The sequence below is a fragment of the Peromyscus leucopus genome, unplaced genomic scaffold, assembly GCF_004664715.2.
Source record: "Peromyscus leucopus breed LL Stock unplaced genomic scaffold, UCI_PerLeu_2.1 scaffold_214, whole genome shotgun sequence".
Lineage (NCBI taxonomy): Eukaryota > Metazoa > Chordata > Mammalia > Rodentia > Cricetidae > Peromyscus > Peromyscus leucopus.
The window spans coordinates 218255-237878 of NW_023505087.1; the positions used below are offsets into that span (position 1 = coordinate 218255).

Consider the following 19624-nt stretch of genomic DNA (forward strand, 5'->3'; position numbering starts at 1 on the left):
TTCTTTAATAAAATCTTGAAGTACAAATAATAAAAGAAAGAAAGGGAGGACAGAAAGAAAAGGGAAATGAAAGGACAGGAAAGCAACGGGATGGTCATTTTGGTTCATGAAGGCCATTTCAGAGTTTTAAAACCTGTTTGAGTAACAGATCAGGACTCCAGTGAGTATAAATTCCAAACATTCATTTTTTTAAGAGTTCTCCAGTTTTCTCCTGGGTCGTTTGCAGCAGCAGATTCTGAGATATGATGAAGCACTACCGCTTTAAAATTTGGGTAGACCCATGCACCCACCCTCACGAACCCCAATCCCCCCACACCCTACCCCCACACAGACTTACCTGTTTCACACTCTGGAGTTCTTCTGTTAGCTCCTTCCTATGTTTCTCTGATTCAAGTAATTTCTCCTGTGTTTAAAAAGCACTGAATTAATAGCATGTCATCGTGACACCAAGCATGATTTTTAGTCCTCTGTTTCAAAGTTTATTCCCCAAACATCAAACTGTTAACATCTCCTAATGCAATTCCTGCTCATTTTCTGGTTTCACATATCATTCTCTAGTACTTAGCTATCTAAGTATAATTCTGGTGAAAACATTCTTTATTGCTTTAATGTTATATGATGTCAAATTCTGAGATCCAAAAGAAATCAGTCAGGATTGAAATGGGTAAACAGCAACTAAATTTTGAGTGACAGCTGTTATTACCAAAGAGCAACCAGACAAAAGGCCTTGTTATTCTGAATTAGGCATAAAAAAACCTTCTAATCATACCAAAGAAAGACTGGGTCGACTCTTAGTTTCCTAATGTAATTTTAGCCCATTTTCGAACAATTAACTCACAAAAAGGAGACAAATATTATGCCAAAATATGAAATACATAGTTGTCTACGACATAAAGGTGAAATACTACCATCTTGGAACCTAAAATTAAATTAAGCATGTACTCTGAGATGTCCCACCGTGTTGAGTGGTCTAGTCAGAAATGCTTAGTGACCCAGGAGCCAGCTTCCGGAAAATGTGAACAGGCTACTTGGACCTTGGAGTGGTGAAGACTCATGGCAACATCACCGAGTTTAGAAGAGGCCAAACCTGACCTCTGGATAACTCGGCCTGCTCTGGTCGAGGAGGGGAAATAAAGGCAAGTGAAGTGAGTGTGACTGAGTAGTCCCATGACTGCCCCAGGCCAGCAGCGGAGAGCCTGGGTCCTTGTGTGGCGTTATGCTCTCAAGCCACCTTCACGCTCGGCGCTCTGCTCTGTGTTCCTTTGCACCTGTAAACGGGAAATGCACCTACATTTCCACTCTTCTCTGAAAAGCAGGAGCGGTCTGAAGTCTGTGAAAGGCTTCGTTAAAAAGTTCCCAACGCACTATGATGCATCACTTCTGCAAAATGGAAATTAGCCATGGCCTATTTGTACCTCAAGTGAGACACAGAGACTAGAGCTGTCAGAGGATGATGAGTGGGAGTAGACCATTTCTGCTCCAATCCTCATTCTACAAGCTCGGCTGCTCTGTGTGTCCAAGTGTGCATACCCCTGTGTGTGTGTACACACCTGTAGCACAACAGGTATAATAACTGAAAATACAAACATTATCTCAAGTAAAATATTTATTGCTTGATATACTACTTTTAAAATAAATTTATTCATTTTATTTTATGTGTATACGTGTTTGGCCTGCATGTATGTATGTGCACCACATATGTGCTTGGTGTCCACAGAGGTCAAAGAAAGCATAGGATCCCCTGGAACTGGCGTTATGGTTGGTTGTGAACCATTACGTGGGTGCTGGGAATAGAACCCAGATTCTCTATATGAACAACAGCCACTCTTAACGACTGAGACAGCCCTCCAGCCCTTATAAAACTTTAGAGGAGAATGGGTCTCAGAGAAAAGATTTAATGCAGAGGAAACTTAAAACAGAGTCTGTTTTATTCTGGGACTCCAGGGCTTTGCAACATTAAAATATGCTCAATTACAGTTCATGAACTTGAAAGGTGATCTTGATTAAATGGCTCCTCGTGGGGACCTTGTCTAAATGTTACATGAGTATGGCTCACACAGTTTCAAATTAAAATCTTAGCAGTTAATATTGACATTAAAATAAAACAAAATATATCATTAAATCTAACAGTGATAAAATTTAGGGAAAGGAAAAATATCCAAGAACCTCTGAAACCGCTGATATCTGTGGATTTTATTTGTGTAAAGATGAATCACATAGAAAATTCTGTCTTATTAACATGACCAACACTATAGGACTGTTCGAAAAGAGTAAGAAGAAACTAATGATTTAAAAAATGAATTCTGCATTTCCATATAGATACACAAATTCATGGAAAGGTGGGGATTTCAGAGTTATGAAATATAACCACAGTTGCAGGAAGTTCATTTATATTTGGAAGGAATACAAATTACTAAAGCCTTATGAAAGGAAATTGGGAGAAATATACAGAATGTTTTATACTGGTATTCTTTAATATTGCAATTCCATTTTCACAGATTTACTGTGAACTTTCACAACTGCCCACCCACACATCTACAAAGTTACTAAAAATGGAATTATTATTATTATTATCATTACAGACTTACTTTTTTCTCATTTTCATGTGTGTATATCTACTGTGTGTATGTCATATATGTGTGGGTGTCCTTGGAGGCCAGAAGATGGTGTTGGATCCCTTGGAGCTGGCGTTATAGGAAGCTGTGAGTCATTTGACATGGATGCTATGAAACTAACACGGGTCCTCTGGGCTAGGAAAAAGTTCTCATAACTGCTAAGCCATCTCTCCAGTCCCTGGAGTTAGTTTTGATTACGGAAAACTAGAGATAACCTAAATATCCATTAACAGAGAACTGGCTTAAAATCCCGTAAGATGAATAGCTGGTGTAGGGGGTCTCTACCAAGGCAGACACGGGAGAGCCATGGTAGAAGATGCTGTGACTCATCTTGAAGCATGGGAGAAACAGAAGCCGAGCTGTAATAAAGTGGCTCTATAAGAACTAATCTATGCGTGAGTTAACACATATCCACTTCTTTATAATTGCTTAAAGAATTCACTTTTTGGAGCAGTTTTAGGGTTGTAGTTAAAGGTAGAGAATGGTACAGAAGTTCCCACATGTCTCTGACCCCTGCACATATATGTTTATTTTTAAAAATGTGGTTTGGCTGGGCTATCTTCAGAAACTCTGAGAAGATATGCTAAAAAATTTTTAATGTTTGCTTTCTCTAAAGACTGGCATTATAAAACAACAGAAGAAAGAAAATGGTGCTTCTTTTTTGAATAACTAGACTAAATTAAATAACTAGAGGCCATCACCTAACAAAATAATTTAAATTTTGTTGCTTTCCTTGGAACATATAATGACTTCCGGTAAAAGTCAGGATCTTACTTAGACCCAATATTCCATTGAGAACAGAATGCCACTATAGAGAGTGAATTAAAATGTTATCGTGTATTTGGAGCATATGTGATTTGTTCTGAAAACACAGTGCCTTCATTTTCAAATTGCATTAGCAAAACACATCAACCCTCAGACACGGCCCTGCACCTGGAAAAAAATGTATTTCCTACAAACATCAGAGGATTCAAAATTGTCACAGCTTGCTTAGTTGGCTCCTCAGCTACATCTGCTGTTGCCACCAACATGAGAGAAGAGAAGGAGGAAGAGAAGCCGGATCAGACATGAGAGGAAAACTACCGTGCACATCGGATCTTACGTGCGTATCACAAAGTGGGAAAAGAAGTGAGTGGGGAACCATCAGATAGCTCTCTAAAGACAATTAAACAAGCGATTTGATCCTATTTGGTACTAACATACTTGAATTAAAAACAAAATGAGCCTCAATCCTCCCAAATCCAGTACGGGAGTCACGTCTTTTTCAAAGGAGAAGTAAGGAAGCCCAAGAGGCGGGTACCTTCAGCGCGTTCACTTCTTCCCGAGCAGCATCCCTTTCTTGTTTAAGTTTTCCCAGCTCATCGGCTTCTAGAGAATCACAGGGAAGAAGCTGTCAACATCAAAATACAGAAGTTACGTATCAGGGGCTAACCTTGAAAACTGAAATTCCTTTTTCCCTACCCTTGAACTTTTGCATCATGACAAAATTCAGGTTTTACTTTGGGGTTGTCTGATTAGGTAAAAGAAAACTAACGTATGGGGTGATTTCTCTCTTAAGCTTTACCTTATACTGTTGTTACTTAGAATTTATATGACTAAGAGATATGCATTTATGTTTTAAATATGTATATTTTTATTTTATGTGTATGTGTTCGTGGCTATGTGTATGTAGCACATGTGTGCAGTGCCTGTGGAGGCCAGAGGACGGCACTGGATCCTGGGGAACTGGAGTTACAGGCACCCCATGTTTGTGCTGAGACCTGAACTCAGTGCTCTCAACCACTACACCATCTCCAGACCCAAACTGTCTTGAAATGGAGAACTAGCCGCTGTCTCACGTGCTTTCTGGAATTCCACATTTGGTCTAGTGGGTTCTTAGCCCTACACCTTTACTAGGGGAGGAGTGGGATAGCCCCCTTTCATCCATAAACTAAGGGGCCAAAATCACTATTATGCTCCAATTATGACTCTTCAGAAACCTTTCAAGTCCCTCTCCTGCTATGCAGATATTTCAAATAGCTTTGATTGTTTGTACCTGTCAGGATCTTTAACTTGCATGCTCTAAAGCACCAACTATCCTTCCACCCATCCATCCATCCATCCATCCATCCATCCATCCATCCTTCCATCCATCTATTCATCCATCCATCCATTCTTCCATCCATCCATCCATCCATTCTTCCATCCATCCATCCATCCATCCATTCTTCCATTCATCCATCCATCCATCCATTCTTCCATCATCCATCCATCCATCCATCCATCCATCCATCCATCCATCCATCATCCATCCATTCTTTCATCCATCCATCCCTCCCTCCGTCCCTCCGTCCCTCCCTCCCTCCATCCATCCATCTAATTTAATCTCCTAAGTAAGGGTTTCTTATTTCCCTATACATACTGAGGTCTCATCATTCATAAGCGTACTAATGAAAACTGGAGTTATTGTTAGCTTATTCCTCTCCTCTGGTTCTCACATCTAAATGATCAGCAAGTTCAGTGATCAGCAAGATCACTGATGACATACTTGTTTTGTGCTCATATCATAGATCTGTCACTCTTTCATATCCATTCTTGATACAATTGCTGTAACTTTAATTCTTTCTATCTAGTATTTGAATTTTCTCTATCATTCCCTCCCTACATCTTAACCCCAATTTTTCCTTTCCCAAAGTTACTATTTCTAAAAAGTCACTTTGATTATGGCACAATATTCTTTTTCTTGGATTGTTGCTACTGATTAACATATAAAATTAAATATTAGATTAGGCCCTTTAAGATCTAACATATAACCTTTATGTATATAATTATCATTTTGAAGAATACCTTCTGCTAACAATCACATTTTGTCTTTTTTTTTTCTGTTTTATTCTAACAGTTTTATTGGTGACATGCAGTAGTGAAACAGAGTCTCACCATGTACCCCAGGTTGGTTATGAACTTGTTTCAACCTCCTAAGTGCTGAGTACAGCATACAGCACTACACCTAACTTCATTCTGAACTGCTTGGTCACCTCTGGGAAGACTAAATTCAACCTTTCTTTACAAATGAATTCTGCCAGGCAGCGGCGTTGCATACCTTTAATCCCAGCACTCGGGAGGCAGAAGCAAGAGGATATCTGTGAGTTCGAGGCCAGTCTGGTCTACATAGTGAGATCCAGGACAGGCACCAAAATTACAGAGAGGAACCCTGTCTTGAAAAACCAAAAAAAAAAAAAAAAAAAAAAAAAATTCAAATACTAACTTGTTATATACCTCCCCTGAATGTTCTAAGTTCTTTTACTATTCTAGCCTTACAACATAATGCACTTACAAAATTGTAATTATTTGTGTACTTGGCTTCCTGATAAACTATACAAAGCAAATTTTATCTGTCTTAATTAGCATGTGTCATGACACCCAACACAATGCTATCAACATTGTATTTTATCAGTACATATCTGATATCATGAGTCTTTAGAAGTCATAAGGAGTTTATTGATAAACAGAGTGTGAATTACCATTTATATTGTAACCCAGTGTAAGCAAAACATTACAGTCTCATCACATATAACTCATTTTGATATTTTCATTCAGTTCTATGTCATTTGTTAAAATAACAGTCTCAATACACCAAACTAACAAGAGCCTAAACTGAAAAATATACTTTTGGGAATTTACAGCATGTTCACTGCTCTTTGAAAATGATCCATTCATGATACTTGATTAGACTGATACAGCCATCATACTCTAATGGACTACAGTCTGCTGCCAAGTCTGGAGTTGTGTTGGGTATGGATGTGGGCTCCAACCTTGCCTTTCTGTGTATGACCTTGTAATGGCAGCAGGTGTAGCACTGTGTGAAGTTTTAATATAGAAATGATTATTAGAATCACAGCAAGATAACTTATATTTTGGGTTCTAAATGTCACATTGTCCTAAATCCAAAAGTTCATTGTCAAATAAACAAGAGCAGTATTGACATACACTGACTCAGCAATTCCTCCTTACAAAGGTGAGAGCCAGACATCTGAATCAGAGAAAGCAATGATTGTTAGAACTACTTACAGGACACACACTCTGTGATTCTAGTTACGAAGTGCAAGAATGATGGACTCCATCTCTATAAGGACAAAACAGTGGCTACATGTCCAGGTGAGAATGGAAGCTGACTTCAAACTATATGAGAGACTTTGAGTGGTGATTTCACATGAGATACATGACAGGGCTGGGAGATTGGTGGCATATGCCTTTATTCCCACACTTGGGAAACAGAAGTAAGCGGATTTCTGTGAGGCCACCCTGGTCTACAAAGCTAGTTCCAGGAATGTCAGGGCTGTTATACAGAGAAACCTTGTCTCAAAAAACAAAAGAAAACAAAACAAAGAGATACATGATCACTATCCAGCAAGCTGTAAATTTATCACAATTGTACCTCATTATATATATATATATAAATATAAAATATATACCATATTATATATATATATATACATATGATAGCTCAATATAGATATTAAAAATATTAGGAAGTTGGATGTGGTAGTGCATGCCTGTAATCCAAGCACTTGAGGGTAAAGCCAGGATGAACAGGAACTCATGGCTAGCTTAGGCTACATACTGAATTTGAGGCCTGCTTGAGCTATATGAGAGCTTCTCAAAAAATCCCCAAATCAAATGAAACTAATAAAAATAAAACAATGGATTAAGAAACAACAAACTAGGACATAGTTGCCAGCAGAAATTCCCTGCAACGTTTTCTGTTCTTTTCTCCTTCCCTTCCTCGGTATAACATAAATCCTAGTCCTTCTTGCCCTAACACTAGCAATATTCACTTTTGATGACTTCTTCCCCAGGACAGCAATCATAGACCTCCACTTAGCCTCTCTGCTGTCCTGACTCTAACTCCGAAAGCATTAACTTCCTCATCCTCTTACTCACTTCCCTTCTGGAAGCTACCAAATCTCCAGTTAGCCTGCTCTGTTGCTTTCTCTGAACTCTACTAGAAAGGTCCTCAACTTTCCTTCTGAATCCATTTTTACATTGTTTTATTTGTAACAAAGACTTTGCACCAGGGATCCTGTGTCTCCTACTCTATACTGTTGTTTGGTGGGCCACAAGAAGAGAACTGAAGAAGATTTTCTCAGAATAGGTTATTTTACATGACTTCTGACACATAAATGAATTTGTGAACCAAGGATCCATCATTTTGACTTTTTGTTAATCTATCTGATAGCATTTGTATTTACCAATGCCCCCACCAGAATCCAAAAAAACCCAACTTTTGGATAATGATGCATCAAAAAATATAGTCAGTGCCACAGATGAACAAATTCAGGTAGATTGGTTTCCAATTTTCTGAGAAACCACTATACTGATTTCCAAACTGGCTGTACAAGTTTGTACTCCCACCAACAGTGGAGGAATGTTCCCCTTGCTTTGCATCCTCTCCAACATAAACTGTTATCAGTGTTTTTGATCATAGCCATTCTGACAGGTGTAAGATGGTATCTCAGAGTTGTTTTGATTTGCATTTCCCTAATGACTAAGGATGTTGAGCAGTTTTTTAAATGTCTTTCAGCCATTTAAGATTCTTCTGTTGAGTATTCTCTGTTTAGTTCTGTAGCCCATTTTTCAATTGGATTGTTCAGTATTTTGATGTCTAGTTTCTTGAATTCTTTAGAAATTTTAGAGATCAGCTCTCTGTCAGATATGGGGTTGGTGAACATCTTTTCCCACTCTGTAGGCTGTCGTTTTGTCTTATTGACCATGTCCTTTGCCCTACAAAAGCTTCTCAGTTTTAGGAGGTCCCATTAATTAATTGTTGCTCTCAGTGTCTGTGATACTGGTGTTATACTTAGAAAGTGGTCTCCTGTACCAAAGCATTCAAGACTACTTCCTACTTTCTCATCTATCAAGTTCAGTGTAGCTGGATTTATGTTGAGGTCTTTGATCCACTTGAACTTGAGTTTTGTGCATTGCAACAGATATGGAGTCTACTTGAAATCTACATGTTGACATCCAGTTATGCTGGCACCATTTGTTGAAAATACTTTTTTTTTCTCCACTGTACAGTTTTGGTTTCTTTGTCAAAAATTGGGTGTTCATAGGTGTGTGAATTAATGTCAGGATCTTCAATTTGATTCCATTGGTCCACATGTTGGTTTTTATGCCAGTACCAAGCTGTTTTTTATTACTATAGCTCTATAGTAGAGATTGAGGTCAGGGATCATGATGCCTCTAGAGGTTGCTTTATTGTTTTAGCTATATTGGGTTTTTTGTTTTTCCTTATGAAGTTGAGTATTGTTCTTTCTACGTCTGTGAAAAATTGTGTTGGGATTTTGATAGGGATTGCATTGAATCTGTAGATTGCTTTTTGTAAGATTGTCACTTTTACTATGTTAATCCTATCTATCTATAAGCATGGGAGATCTTTCCATTTTCTGATATCTTCTTCAATTTCTTTCTTCAGAGACTTAAAGTTCTTATCATACATGTCCTTCCTTGCTTAGTTAGAGTTACCCTAAGGTATTTTATATTATTTGTGCCTATTAATAAAGGGTGATGTTTCTCTGATTTCTTTCTCAGCCCATTTGTCATTTGTATATAGAAGGGCTACTGATTTTTGTGAGTTAATCTTGTATCCTAACACATTACTGAAGGAGTTTATCAGCTGCAGGAGTTCCCTAGTAGAATCTTGGGGGTCACTTATTTATTCTATCATATTGTCTGCAAATAGTGGACGTTTGATTTCTTCCTTTCTAATTGCTATCTCTTTGATCTCCTTTTGCTGTCTTATTGCTCTGGCTAGAACTTCAAGTACTATATTGAATAAGTATGGGAAGAGCAGACAGCCTTGTCTCGTTCCTGATTTTAGTGGAATCGTTTTGAGTTTCTCTCCATTTAATTTGATGTTGGCTGTTGGCTTGCTGTAAATTGCCTTTATTATGTTTACGTATGTTCCTTGTATTCCTGATCTCTCTAGGCTTTTTTCAGCATGCAATGAGATGATCATGTGGTTTTTTTTTTTTCTTTCAGTTTGTTTATATGGTATATTACATTGACAGATTTTCCTATGTTGAATCATCCTTGCATCCCTGGGACAAAGTCTACTTTGGATAGAGAGAGAATGGGCTGCCTTTTACTCCTCTGCTCCTGTGGTCCACTCTTATTTAGCAAGGAGTAGGAAGATTCTAAAGTGCTACTCAGCCGGAGATGAAGAACTGAACATTCCCACCTACTCTTCTATGATTATGAAGGTCCTTATTCCTCAAGGAGGAACTGTAGAGAATGACAAGTAGAGAGAAAGGGACTGAAAAGGACCATTTGTGGACATCAGCTTTTCCAGCTCCAATTACAAAATTTGCATATCTCTGTCAACTCTCTGGTAAAATGGTATAATCCATGAGTGGTAACATCTTTCCTAATATACACAGCAAGTATGCCCTATGTTGGAGACCCCTTTTGAGACATATGGATACCAACACAGTAACACTCTCTAATTGTAAACCTACAAACAGTTTGATCAGAGGATGACAATACCCTTTGATGTGGACAGCAAAAGCCCTTGCCCAGTCAAGGCCAGTAGACCTTCTGTATAAGGGAAAAACCCTGTTTTACAACCTCAAGATGGGTACCCTGATGTCAGAAACATACACTTGGAGGCATGGCAGAAATGGGAGGACTAGCATCCTCTTAATGAGATACATACTCACATACCCCATGAACTCCTCTTCAACCAGCTGCCTGCAGACCCTCACTGCCATGCTTCTTCACCTTCTGAGTTCTGACTCACAGAGCAATAACTTTTTCTTCTGCTCCCTTTCCATCCCCCTTCTCTAGATACTGGCCAGAATCCCAAGCCTCATTGTCATGATACTCAGGGCATTTTCATTCTCATAGGCTCTCCCACACCCAATTCTGTGACCCCTGACTCCTTTAGGAGGTGAAGCTTAGTGGAAGGTCAAGGCATTTTGGCCTTCTATTACCCATCTCTCTCCCTATGGCAGCTGAGACCTGCAACTCACTTGTGTAGCGGGTAGCTGTTCCAGCTTTGACCTGCAAGTACTACCCCCACTGAGGCTTCTGGTAACTGTCACGCCTACAAGGCAGGGCTGAGACAGGAGCCCTTAAGATCTGAGATCCAGAGAACACAGGAGCCCTTAAGATCTGAGATCCAGAGAACACCACTGGACTGCACTTCACCTCTCCTGGACCCTGTAACCTATCCCTTCACTTGTAAGTTACCCCACAAAATAAACTTCCCTTTTAACTACGTGGAGTTGCCTTAATACTTCCACCAATACACTTGCTCTGTGTTTTCCCTCTCAGAGGCCAGTGAGATTTACCTTGAGCTTAGTTTCTGAGTCCATTTTAAAATTCTTTTAGCTATGAGACTAAGAACCTGAAAAGAGGACTCTATATCCCTTGGTAATATTCCCACTTTTAGGCTTAAGCGTGTATGTGTCTTTCGTTCTTTATTTCATTTTATTCTGCATCTACTACTTTAGCTCAGATGCCTTTTTGACTTTGCCTACCTAAACTAGTTTATCTTCTTCAAGGCTGAAGGTACAGAGATAAGTCATTGCCTTAACCTTTCCTTTTAAAATGCCTTACAGCCCAGGGACAATGGACTAAATCTACTCCCAAGCAACAATGGACATACAGGACACACCACCCCAGAATGACAACAACTACCTGAAATACAGAGCCTGTGCTCTGGTGGAGATTCTCTTTCTTTCTTTTTTTTTTTTTTTTTTTTTTTTTTTTTTTTTTTTTGGTTTTTTCGAGACAGGGTTTCTCTGTGTAGCTTTGCGCCTTTCCTGGAACTCACTTGGTAGCCCAGGCTGGCCTCGAACTCACAGAGATCCACCTTCCTCTGCCTCCGAGTGCTGGGATTAAAGGCGTGCGCCACCACCGCCCGGCGGAGATTCTCTTATAGCAACCAGTCTCCCAGGTTGATGATGTCCAAGGACCACCATGTAGTACTACAGCTCAGGCAGGCACAGATGGGCAGGCTCAGGCATTGACCAGGACTACTGAACTATTTATACCTCTTGGCCACGATTCAATTCTTGCTCTATTCAAATCAGAAGCTCATTCTAACACCCGGAAGATGGACCTGGGAATCACTAGACCCCTTTATGTGTTCTTCCTAATGTGCCACCTTTGACTAAAACTCTCTCTCTCTGTTTTTCACACAAAAAGGGAAGAAATGCATCAAACATCTTTATCACCCACAAAAGGAGAACACAGGCATCCCACATAAAATAAGTATAAACTTGACCCTATTATTGTGAAACTAAGGGTGCTGGGGGGGCATAGTGGAATTTCCCCACCTTCACAGGTAGTCAGCATCACCTAACACAGACTGACTGTTTCAGAGTAGGCATTCCACTGTTCTTGAACTTAAATACTTGTGGGACTTACAATATGAAACAGTAACTTGGTTTTTATTTGTTTTTGGTGAGCTACTTAACAAGCAGTGACTTTTATAGTGCTTTTAAAATTGTGATTTTTTATCCCCTCATGAATTGCAAGATGAAATTTTTAATGAAATAGAATTCAATAATATTAAATGAGAATTCAGTGTGTGCTTTGAGAGACGTCTTTCATTGTACACGTTACTTTGATGGAAACTGTATTCTTATTATGGATTCAATTGGAGAAAAAAGGAAAGCTTACACTTGACAATAAAACCTTCTGTGTGATGATAAGCAGAAGGCAACAAATAGAATTTCATAAATTAATAATGACTATTGCACAACGTTTTGATCTACAGCCTCAACAGGAAATCCTGGCACACAGAGCATCTTGCACAACTGTGTGGTGCTTTTGCTTTCAAAGTACTGCAGATTGACTACACTCTTTATCTGCCCTAAAATCCTGGTGCTAAGAAGGAAACAAATTACTCATCAGAGTATGTGCATTGCTTTGCAGCTGCTCCAAAAGCTCTGCATGCTCATACAGGCCCCTACATTACTGGCACATCATGAACTAGCACTGCCTTCGCTCGAGAAATGGGCACATCAACCTGGCAGCAGTAAGAGACAGATCTGCCTGGAATGTTCCGTAGCTAAGTGCACAAGACCCACATCTGCAGAAGCAAAGAGGGCTCTACAGTTCAGTTTTGGCTAAATGCCACAGGATTCCTTCTAATAAGTCTGTGCCTTCATTCTGAGAAAGCCAGGTACTCTCCTTAGAGTAACTGAGCAGCTAGGTTTTGGGGTGACTGTGATGAGTAAAATGATCAGTGGTAAAATAAATTATTTATTAAAAAGGGGGTTTGAAATGTTAAAAAAAAAATGTGGCATGAGTAATATTTAAATGAGAGGATCAGATTTATTTTTACCAATAAATTAGTCATGCAGCTACACTGTGTATTTCTAGAAACATAACTAATACCAGTATTGAAGCTCCCTATCAATAAGACCTATTATTTCAAAGCAATCAGACTAAGGTTTGAATGTGGTTCATTCTTAAAGGATTCGTGTTTTGGAGACATGATCCTGATGGTGCAGTAATAAGATGGAGGGTTTTCAGGAGGTGAAGCCTAGTGAAAGGTCACTGCTTTTTGGTTTTCAAAATGTGATCACTTATTCTCAGGAGGGCTCCTTCCTTTGTGATGCCATCTGCCTAGAGACCTCCCCACCCCCGCACCCGAGGTCCCTTCACAGACCCTCTCCAATCTTTGGACTTTGACCTGTGATGATAGAGCTGGCAGCTAAAGAAACTTCTTAACCTAACCGGCTTTAGGCAGTTCATTATAGTAACAAAAAAATGCACTACTACAGTTAGAGCTCTAAATATAATTATGAAAAGTGGGTTGGTGTACACATTTTCAGAGGAAAAGACAAGGGAATTTTCTTATTTATAAACTTTAACTAAAATAGAAAATATAAGACTTCTAAATATAAAGTTATTACCAGGGTATCAGTCAAGGTGTATAGAGTAGAGAATGGAAGAGCTAACAGATAAAATGGACCAATTTCTGAGTATAAAGTAGTGATGTATAAACTTAAAAGAACAATTTTAGGTACTAAAAACTAGTGTTTGGATTCTATTAGATGTATTGTAAAGTGTTACAAAAGTGTTATTACTGGAAACCAAAAAACACGAGGATAATATACCATTGAGTTAGGTTAGGAAAACACAAGAAAGTATTGTAAAGAGGGAGACACTCAATATTTGTACACATATAATATACACATCTAACAGTATATTCTCATGACATGTAAAATTAAAACTTGTAATGAAAAATAAAAATTATTTTTATAATAATATCACAAAGTATACTATATTTGGCAATTAAACTGATAGAAATATTTGAGATGTATATGAAACATGTCATATTCTTTGCTATTCAAAACAAGAACGAAGATATAAATAAGGGAAAGTAAGTTATACTTAGTTAATTAAAAAATCATTCTATAAATTCAATGCTATGATATAGCTTATTTGATATCATGGCAAAATCATTTAAAACATCATTTTCAGATCAAAAGTAAGAAGCTAATAACAAAATTCTTAGCTCACTAATATGAACCCAGTATTAAGTAACTAAAAAATAATGTACTAGGAGAGAAATAAATGAATAGAACAGAGAGTGGGACAAAGAACACATCTACATATAGTTAGTTATTTGCTATATCTTTAAGTTTGCATTTCAAGTCAACAGGAGAATCAGGGAAGGATAGGTTGCTAAGCGATAGTGGAATAAGGACAAGAAGTTACACATCCATAAACAAGAACACATTCTGGGTTAATGAGATGTGTAAACTACATATAGCATATATTTGGGCTGAATGTTTCCCTTAAACAATAAATACCAACAATCCACAACAGAAAGGACTAAAAGATTTGACGAGGTAAATTTCAAAGTTCTGTAGAGTAAATGACTGATGAAGTGTTATTCATAATTCTATCTTACTAAGACATAAAAGCCGGCAAAACTATTTTATTTTAGAAAGCTCAAGTGTGGCTGCCCTGACTTCTGAGCAGGGGATTGTCACAAGTAACTGAAAGGGAACACACATGGAGGAGAGTAGCTGTGGGTTTAGTAATGTATGTCCTTAACATTATGTCTCATGGGAATAGTTCAGATTGTAATACATAAAAGGCTATGCACTTATAGGCACTTTTCTGTGCATATATGATGATGATTCCAGACAGATTCGAATGGGTACACACGACTATGTGTTGCTAGCTAATGATAATGCATGCCTTTTTACATGGCAGGCTGTCAATGCTGCAGAACTGAGGGGTGGAACATAGCACAGGAGCCTGAGAAAAGAGGAGACAAAAAACTTCTGATTAATCTATAGTTTTACATATTTTTCAAAGAATGTGTACTGTTCTTAGAATTTTTGTATTTATATCTTGTGAACCTGTGTACACATATATGCACACATGCATGTGTGTGCACATGGAATAAGAGGCTGACATCAAGTATATTTCTAAACTGTTCTCCACCATTGTTTTTGAGATCAGGTCTCTCATCAAACCTGGCATTCATCAACTCAGCTCAAATTGGCCAGCAAGTCCTAGAGATCCTGTCTGCCTACTGAGGGCTGTGATTAGGGGTGCTCAAGTCCTACTTCTTGTACTAGAGTGAGTACTAGAGTGTGAGTACTAGAGACCCAAGCTCCGTTCTACACATCCACATGAGTAATAACTAAATAATTTAAGAAATTAAAAGCCAGTGGAAACTGGAGAAAGGGCATCACATACGACCCCAACATTCAAGAATTGTGCCCTACGTTCGAATAAAATATAAAACATAGAGAGCTGACTCTACCTGTGAGTCCAAGATGCTGGAGATTTCATGGACACCAACATTTACTTCATCCAACTGCAAACAAAACAAATTTCTGGCAACCTGGACAAAATCTAAAATTAACAAATTTTGATAAGAAAATAGTATTCGTTTTCATCTAAACAAATATTACTTTCTTCTCTGGAAGTTAACATTATGAACTTCAGATTAACATACACAAATTATCCTAAAATAGTATTGACCAAAGTGACAGGTAAATATAAATTTAAATAATAGAGAAGCCATTTTTTTTTTATCACACTTCCTTTAGCTTTGTCACATAGTTCAGTTAAGAAACAATAAAGCAAACACATATCACAGACATCTAATTCTCTAATTCTCACATTATGCATACAATGCTTTCTGGGGAAAAAAGGCAATATTATGACATGGCTTTTCAGGGTTAAAGAATCTAAGGCTTCATAATAGCAACAGCCAGTTTATGTAACAGCTGTATGTGCTTAGGTATCATCCTCACACCATTCTTCACCTCCTTTGAGGCAGGTCCTCCTTCTACTCTACAGATGAGCAAATTAGGGCTGAAGACAGGCTTTCTTCAACTTATCAAGGCCACTTGTCAAGCTGAGCATCAGAGCAATCCATAACATAAAGACACTGTGATGTCTACTCACCTATGTATCCTTAGTAAGTTTTAACTGTAGCTATTACATTGTAATTCAAAGGATCCTTATAAATGTTCTCTGTTCTGACTTTACCCATTTCTGCTTATACTTCATGGTGCATCATCTTTTTTTGTTTTCCTAGGGGTATTAATTAGTTTATCTAAAGTTTCTTCTGCTCGCACCATTTTTTTCTTTTCTTTTTTCTGTTTATCTGATACTTTTGGTTCCATATTTTATGTCATCTTATCAAATGTCCACAACTCTTGATTTTGAGTTTTATTTAACAATTAGTAAGACACTAAAAAAAAGTTGGCTGGAAATTATGTGTGCATAACTTGCCTTGTCAACTGGAAGGATTATTTTATTATAGGCAAACAATCTGGTGTCTGCTGACATTTTTGTTTAGATTCTCAGAGACACGCCTTAAATCCCCTGCTATGATTATAAAACACGGATGCAAATGTCAGTGAGCATCTGGGTACATGTTTTGAGCAATGACTCACCACAGACAACCCCAATTCCCTTGCTGCTAACAAGTATAGTTTCACAATGTCTCTGGTTTAATTTATCAATGAAATATGTACTTCTCCAGGAAGTTTAATGTGGTGATATTGTGTTACCCAAAATATTGTGCACCCTAATAAATTTATCTGGGTCAGAGAACAGAACAGCCACTAGATACAGAGGTCAGAAAATGGTGGCACACACAACTTTAATCCTAGCATTCTGAAGGCAGAGATCCATCCGGATCTCTGAGAGTTCAAAGCCACACTGGAAACAGCCAGGCATGGTGACTCATGCCTTTAATCCCAGGAAGTGATGGCAGGAAGCAGAAAGGTATATAAGGCATGAGGACCAGGAAGTAGGCTAGTCAGGCTTTTAGCAGCAGTTCAGCTGAAACCCATTCAGATGAGGACTCAGAGGCTTCCAGACTGAGGAAACAGGATCAGCTGAGGAATTGGCGAGGTGAGATAGCTGTGGTTGTTCTGGTTCTCTGATAATTCACCCCAATACCTGGCTCTGGGTTTGATTTTATTAATAAGACCTTTTAAGATTTGTGCTACAGTTTAAGGAAGTAATAGGTGCTCCACTGCTTGAGAAAGTGAAAAGGCAGCATAGATAAATGTCCATATCAGCATTTCTAAGAACTCTGATTTCAATGTCAGACGAAACCAGCCTAGAGTCATACTGGTACTCTATGCTAGCTTGCCTGCATATAGTCCTCCATCTTCAGATGCCTGGGCTTCACCGGCCTCTGCACACTAATGTAGGTACTGCTTTCTCTGCACCCCTCTTCTGTCCTTACAAGTTGTGGGTTTTTTTTTTTGTTGTTGTTGTTATAGTGGTATGTATATTTCTATTTCTTATTACTATTATTTGGGGTGATTTTCAAGAGGAGATGGGACCCAAATATGTTTTTCCTCATTTCAAATATAAAAAGTGAATTTCTTTATTTTAATAGAGATGTTTTAAAATGATACAATGTAGCATTTATTATGTGTATTATAGAACAAATGCTAGACATTACATTCAAATAGTAGAATATACAAATAGGAAACAGTTTTTTGGAAAATAACTTAGTGATAGATATTGAAATTCCAAACCATTGTGGAGGTTATCCTATTACAAAAGAGAAGAAATTGCTAATTTGAAAGTATAAATGCAGATTTATAAAAGCTGCAATAAATATAGATTTGTAATAATAGCTACTGAGAAACCATCAATATCCAAGTGTATAAAACCTTGGAGCATTATGCCATCTCTAAGAATAATTACTCAGTACAGTAAAAACTTCTTATTCCACTAGTTGAAAGCAAAGGAAGTAGATGTAATTAGTATGAAATTAAAAATTTGTATATTTTGCACTAATTTCTTTTGTTATTATTAAAGCAATGTTTATGCAGCAAATAAAACATGGAAAAAGAACGTGATAGACTAATGATATCTAGAGCTAATGGGTCCTGATACAGGTCTCTCTTTTGCTGATCCAGCCAGGTTAGTATCAATAGCTGTTTTAAAGTACCTGTTTAAGGAATTTGCAAGTAGCATGGTGTGAGTTTTCATTCTCCCTCTGAGGAACAAGCTCTCTTAATGAAAATGGGTCACAATAACTTTCACCAACTGTCTGTGATAATACAACATGATGCACTGAAGACATTACCTCCAAAAGACACTGTCCCCTTTGAGTCAGCCTGGACTTGCTGTCTCAGGGCTTCATGTTGTTCCTTTGTTGGCTGAATACCGAGGTAATTGAGAGCCTGAAGGAAATGGTCTTATGAGAAGCAATTTTCAAACCTCTAAAGGGTAAAACATTTCACTAGAACTATATTTTATTAAAATCACCAGGGGGAACCGTGACCAGAATTAGATCCCATGGCAAGTCTGCTGACTGTAGATTAACTACTAAAAACGATTACCTTCCCAAGTCTGCCATGCCCGACCCCACAGCAAATATCTTGGCTAAATGCCATATTTACAAACATGGCTGTAGGACCAAAAATAAAATTATTTTCTAGTCTATGTGACTTTTGCAGAAGAATATAACAGAAAAATTTTACTGAAGTCAAGTTTATAGATAACACTCGAAAAACATGAAAAACATTCAGCTGTTTATCTTGAGGATAGAAATGAAGTTGATAGAATTGTGTTAAATGGAAAATATTCTTAATTTTGGCTAGTTTAGGGTTAAATATAACACAAACAAAATAAAGAAAAGTTTTCTCTGACACCCATTTTCTCCATCAGGCTCTTCTCTTTCGGTAAATAACTTCTGTCTTTAAAATAAAATGTGTAGATACTCCTTCTCGTACTCTACTGTCTTTTCCATGATCTTTAGCCTTAAATAGAAGCAACCATAATTTCCAGCTAAAAGACCTTTGCAGCCACTTTCCCCTTTGATGAGGTCTGGGCTATATATGTGCTAGACAACAGCGAGGTGCTAGAGAGCATGCAGGAAGTCTCCTAAAAAAGTAGAGAAAGAGGTTCTCCCTTTCACCTTAAGAAAAAGGGAGAAGGGAAAGAGAAGTGATCAGGTATCTTGACTCACAAGGAACTCAGCAATGATGGTGGAATAGGCGCTCTACCAGGAACCTCAGCAATGATGGTGGAATAGGCGCTCTACCAGGAACCTCAGCAATGATGGAAGAAGTGGTCTATCTGAATGGCTGGGATGTGGGTCCCTGACACTTGGAGCCTCTTGGCTTCTCCCTGGTTATTTTCTTCTGGACTTTATGGTAAGAACATTAAGTTTCCAATGCTACCTGGGATTCTCTAGTTATATATACTCCAAACTAATTTTAATGTATAAAAACTGTCTGGGTGCCTATAATTGGATTCTAGCAAGAGTGATACAATGTCAGTCACATTAAGCTAAACAAAATTTGTTAAAGGAGTAAGATACTGGCAGATATCTACACCATTTGGAATATGTTCAAATAGTCACCAATTCTTGAACCAAATACTTCATTTGGTACTTATTATTTGTCAGGCACATACCCTCTGCACAATGATATCGACAAATAAATACAATCTCTATTCTTAAAAGTTTATGGTCTTTAGGGTGAGAAATAATGTACAAATAATCTTAGTAAGTA

The 19624-nt window shown here is 38.0% G+C and overlaps 1 protein-coding gene across 1 annotated transcript in view; it reads right to left on the bottom strand.

Moving 5' to 3' along the window:
* LOC114692867 (syntaxin-binding protein 4) overlaps nt 1–19624 on the bottom strand; it is a gene marked incomplete at its 5' end in the record, with an annotated part of 130834 nt that overhangs the window by 101633 nt on the left and 9577 nt on the right. Inside the window, 4 exon segments of the mRNA XM_037201879.1 lie at nt 338–403; nt 3916–4005; nt 15391–15482; nt 18193–18289. Coding sequence (XP_037057774.1) covers nt 338–403; nt 3916–4005; nt 15391–15482; nt 18193–18289 — 345 coding nt within the window.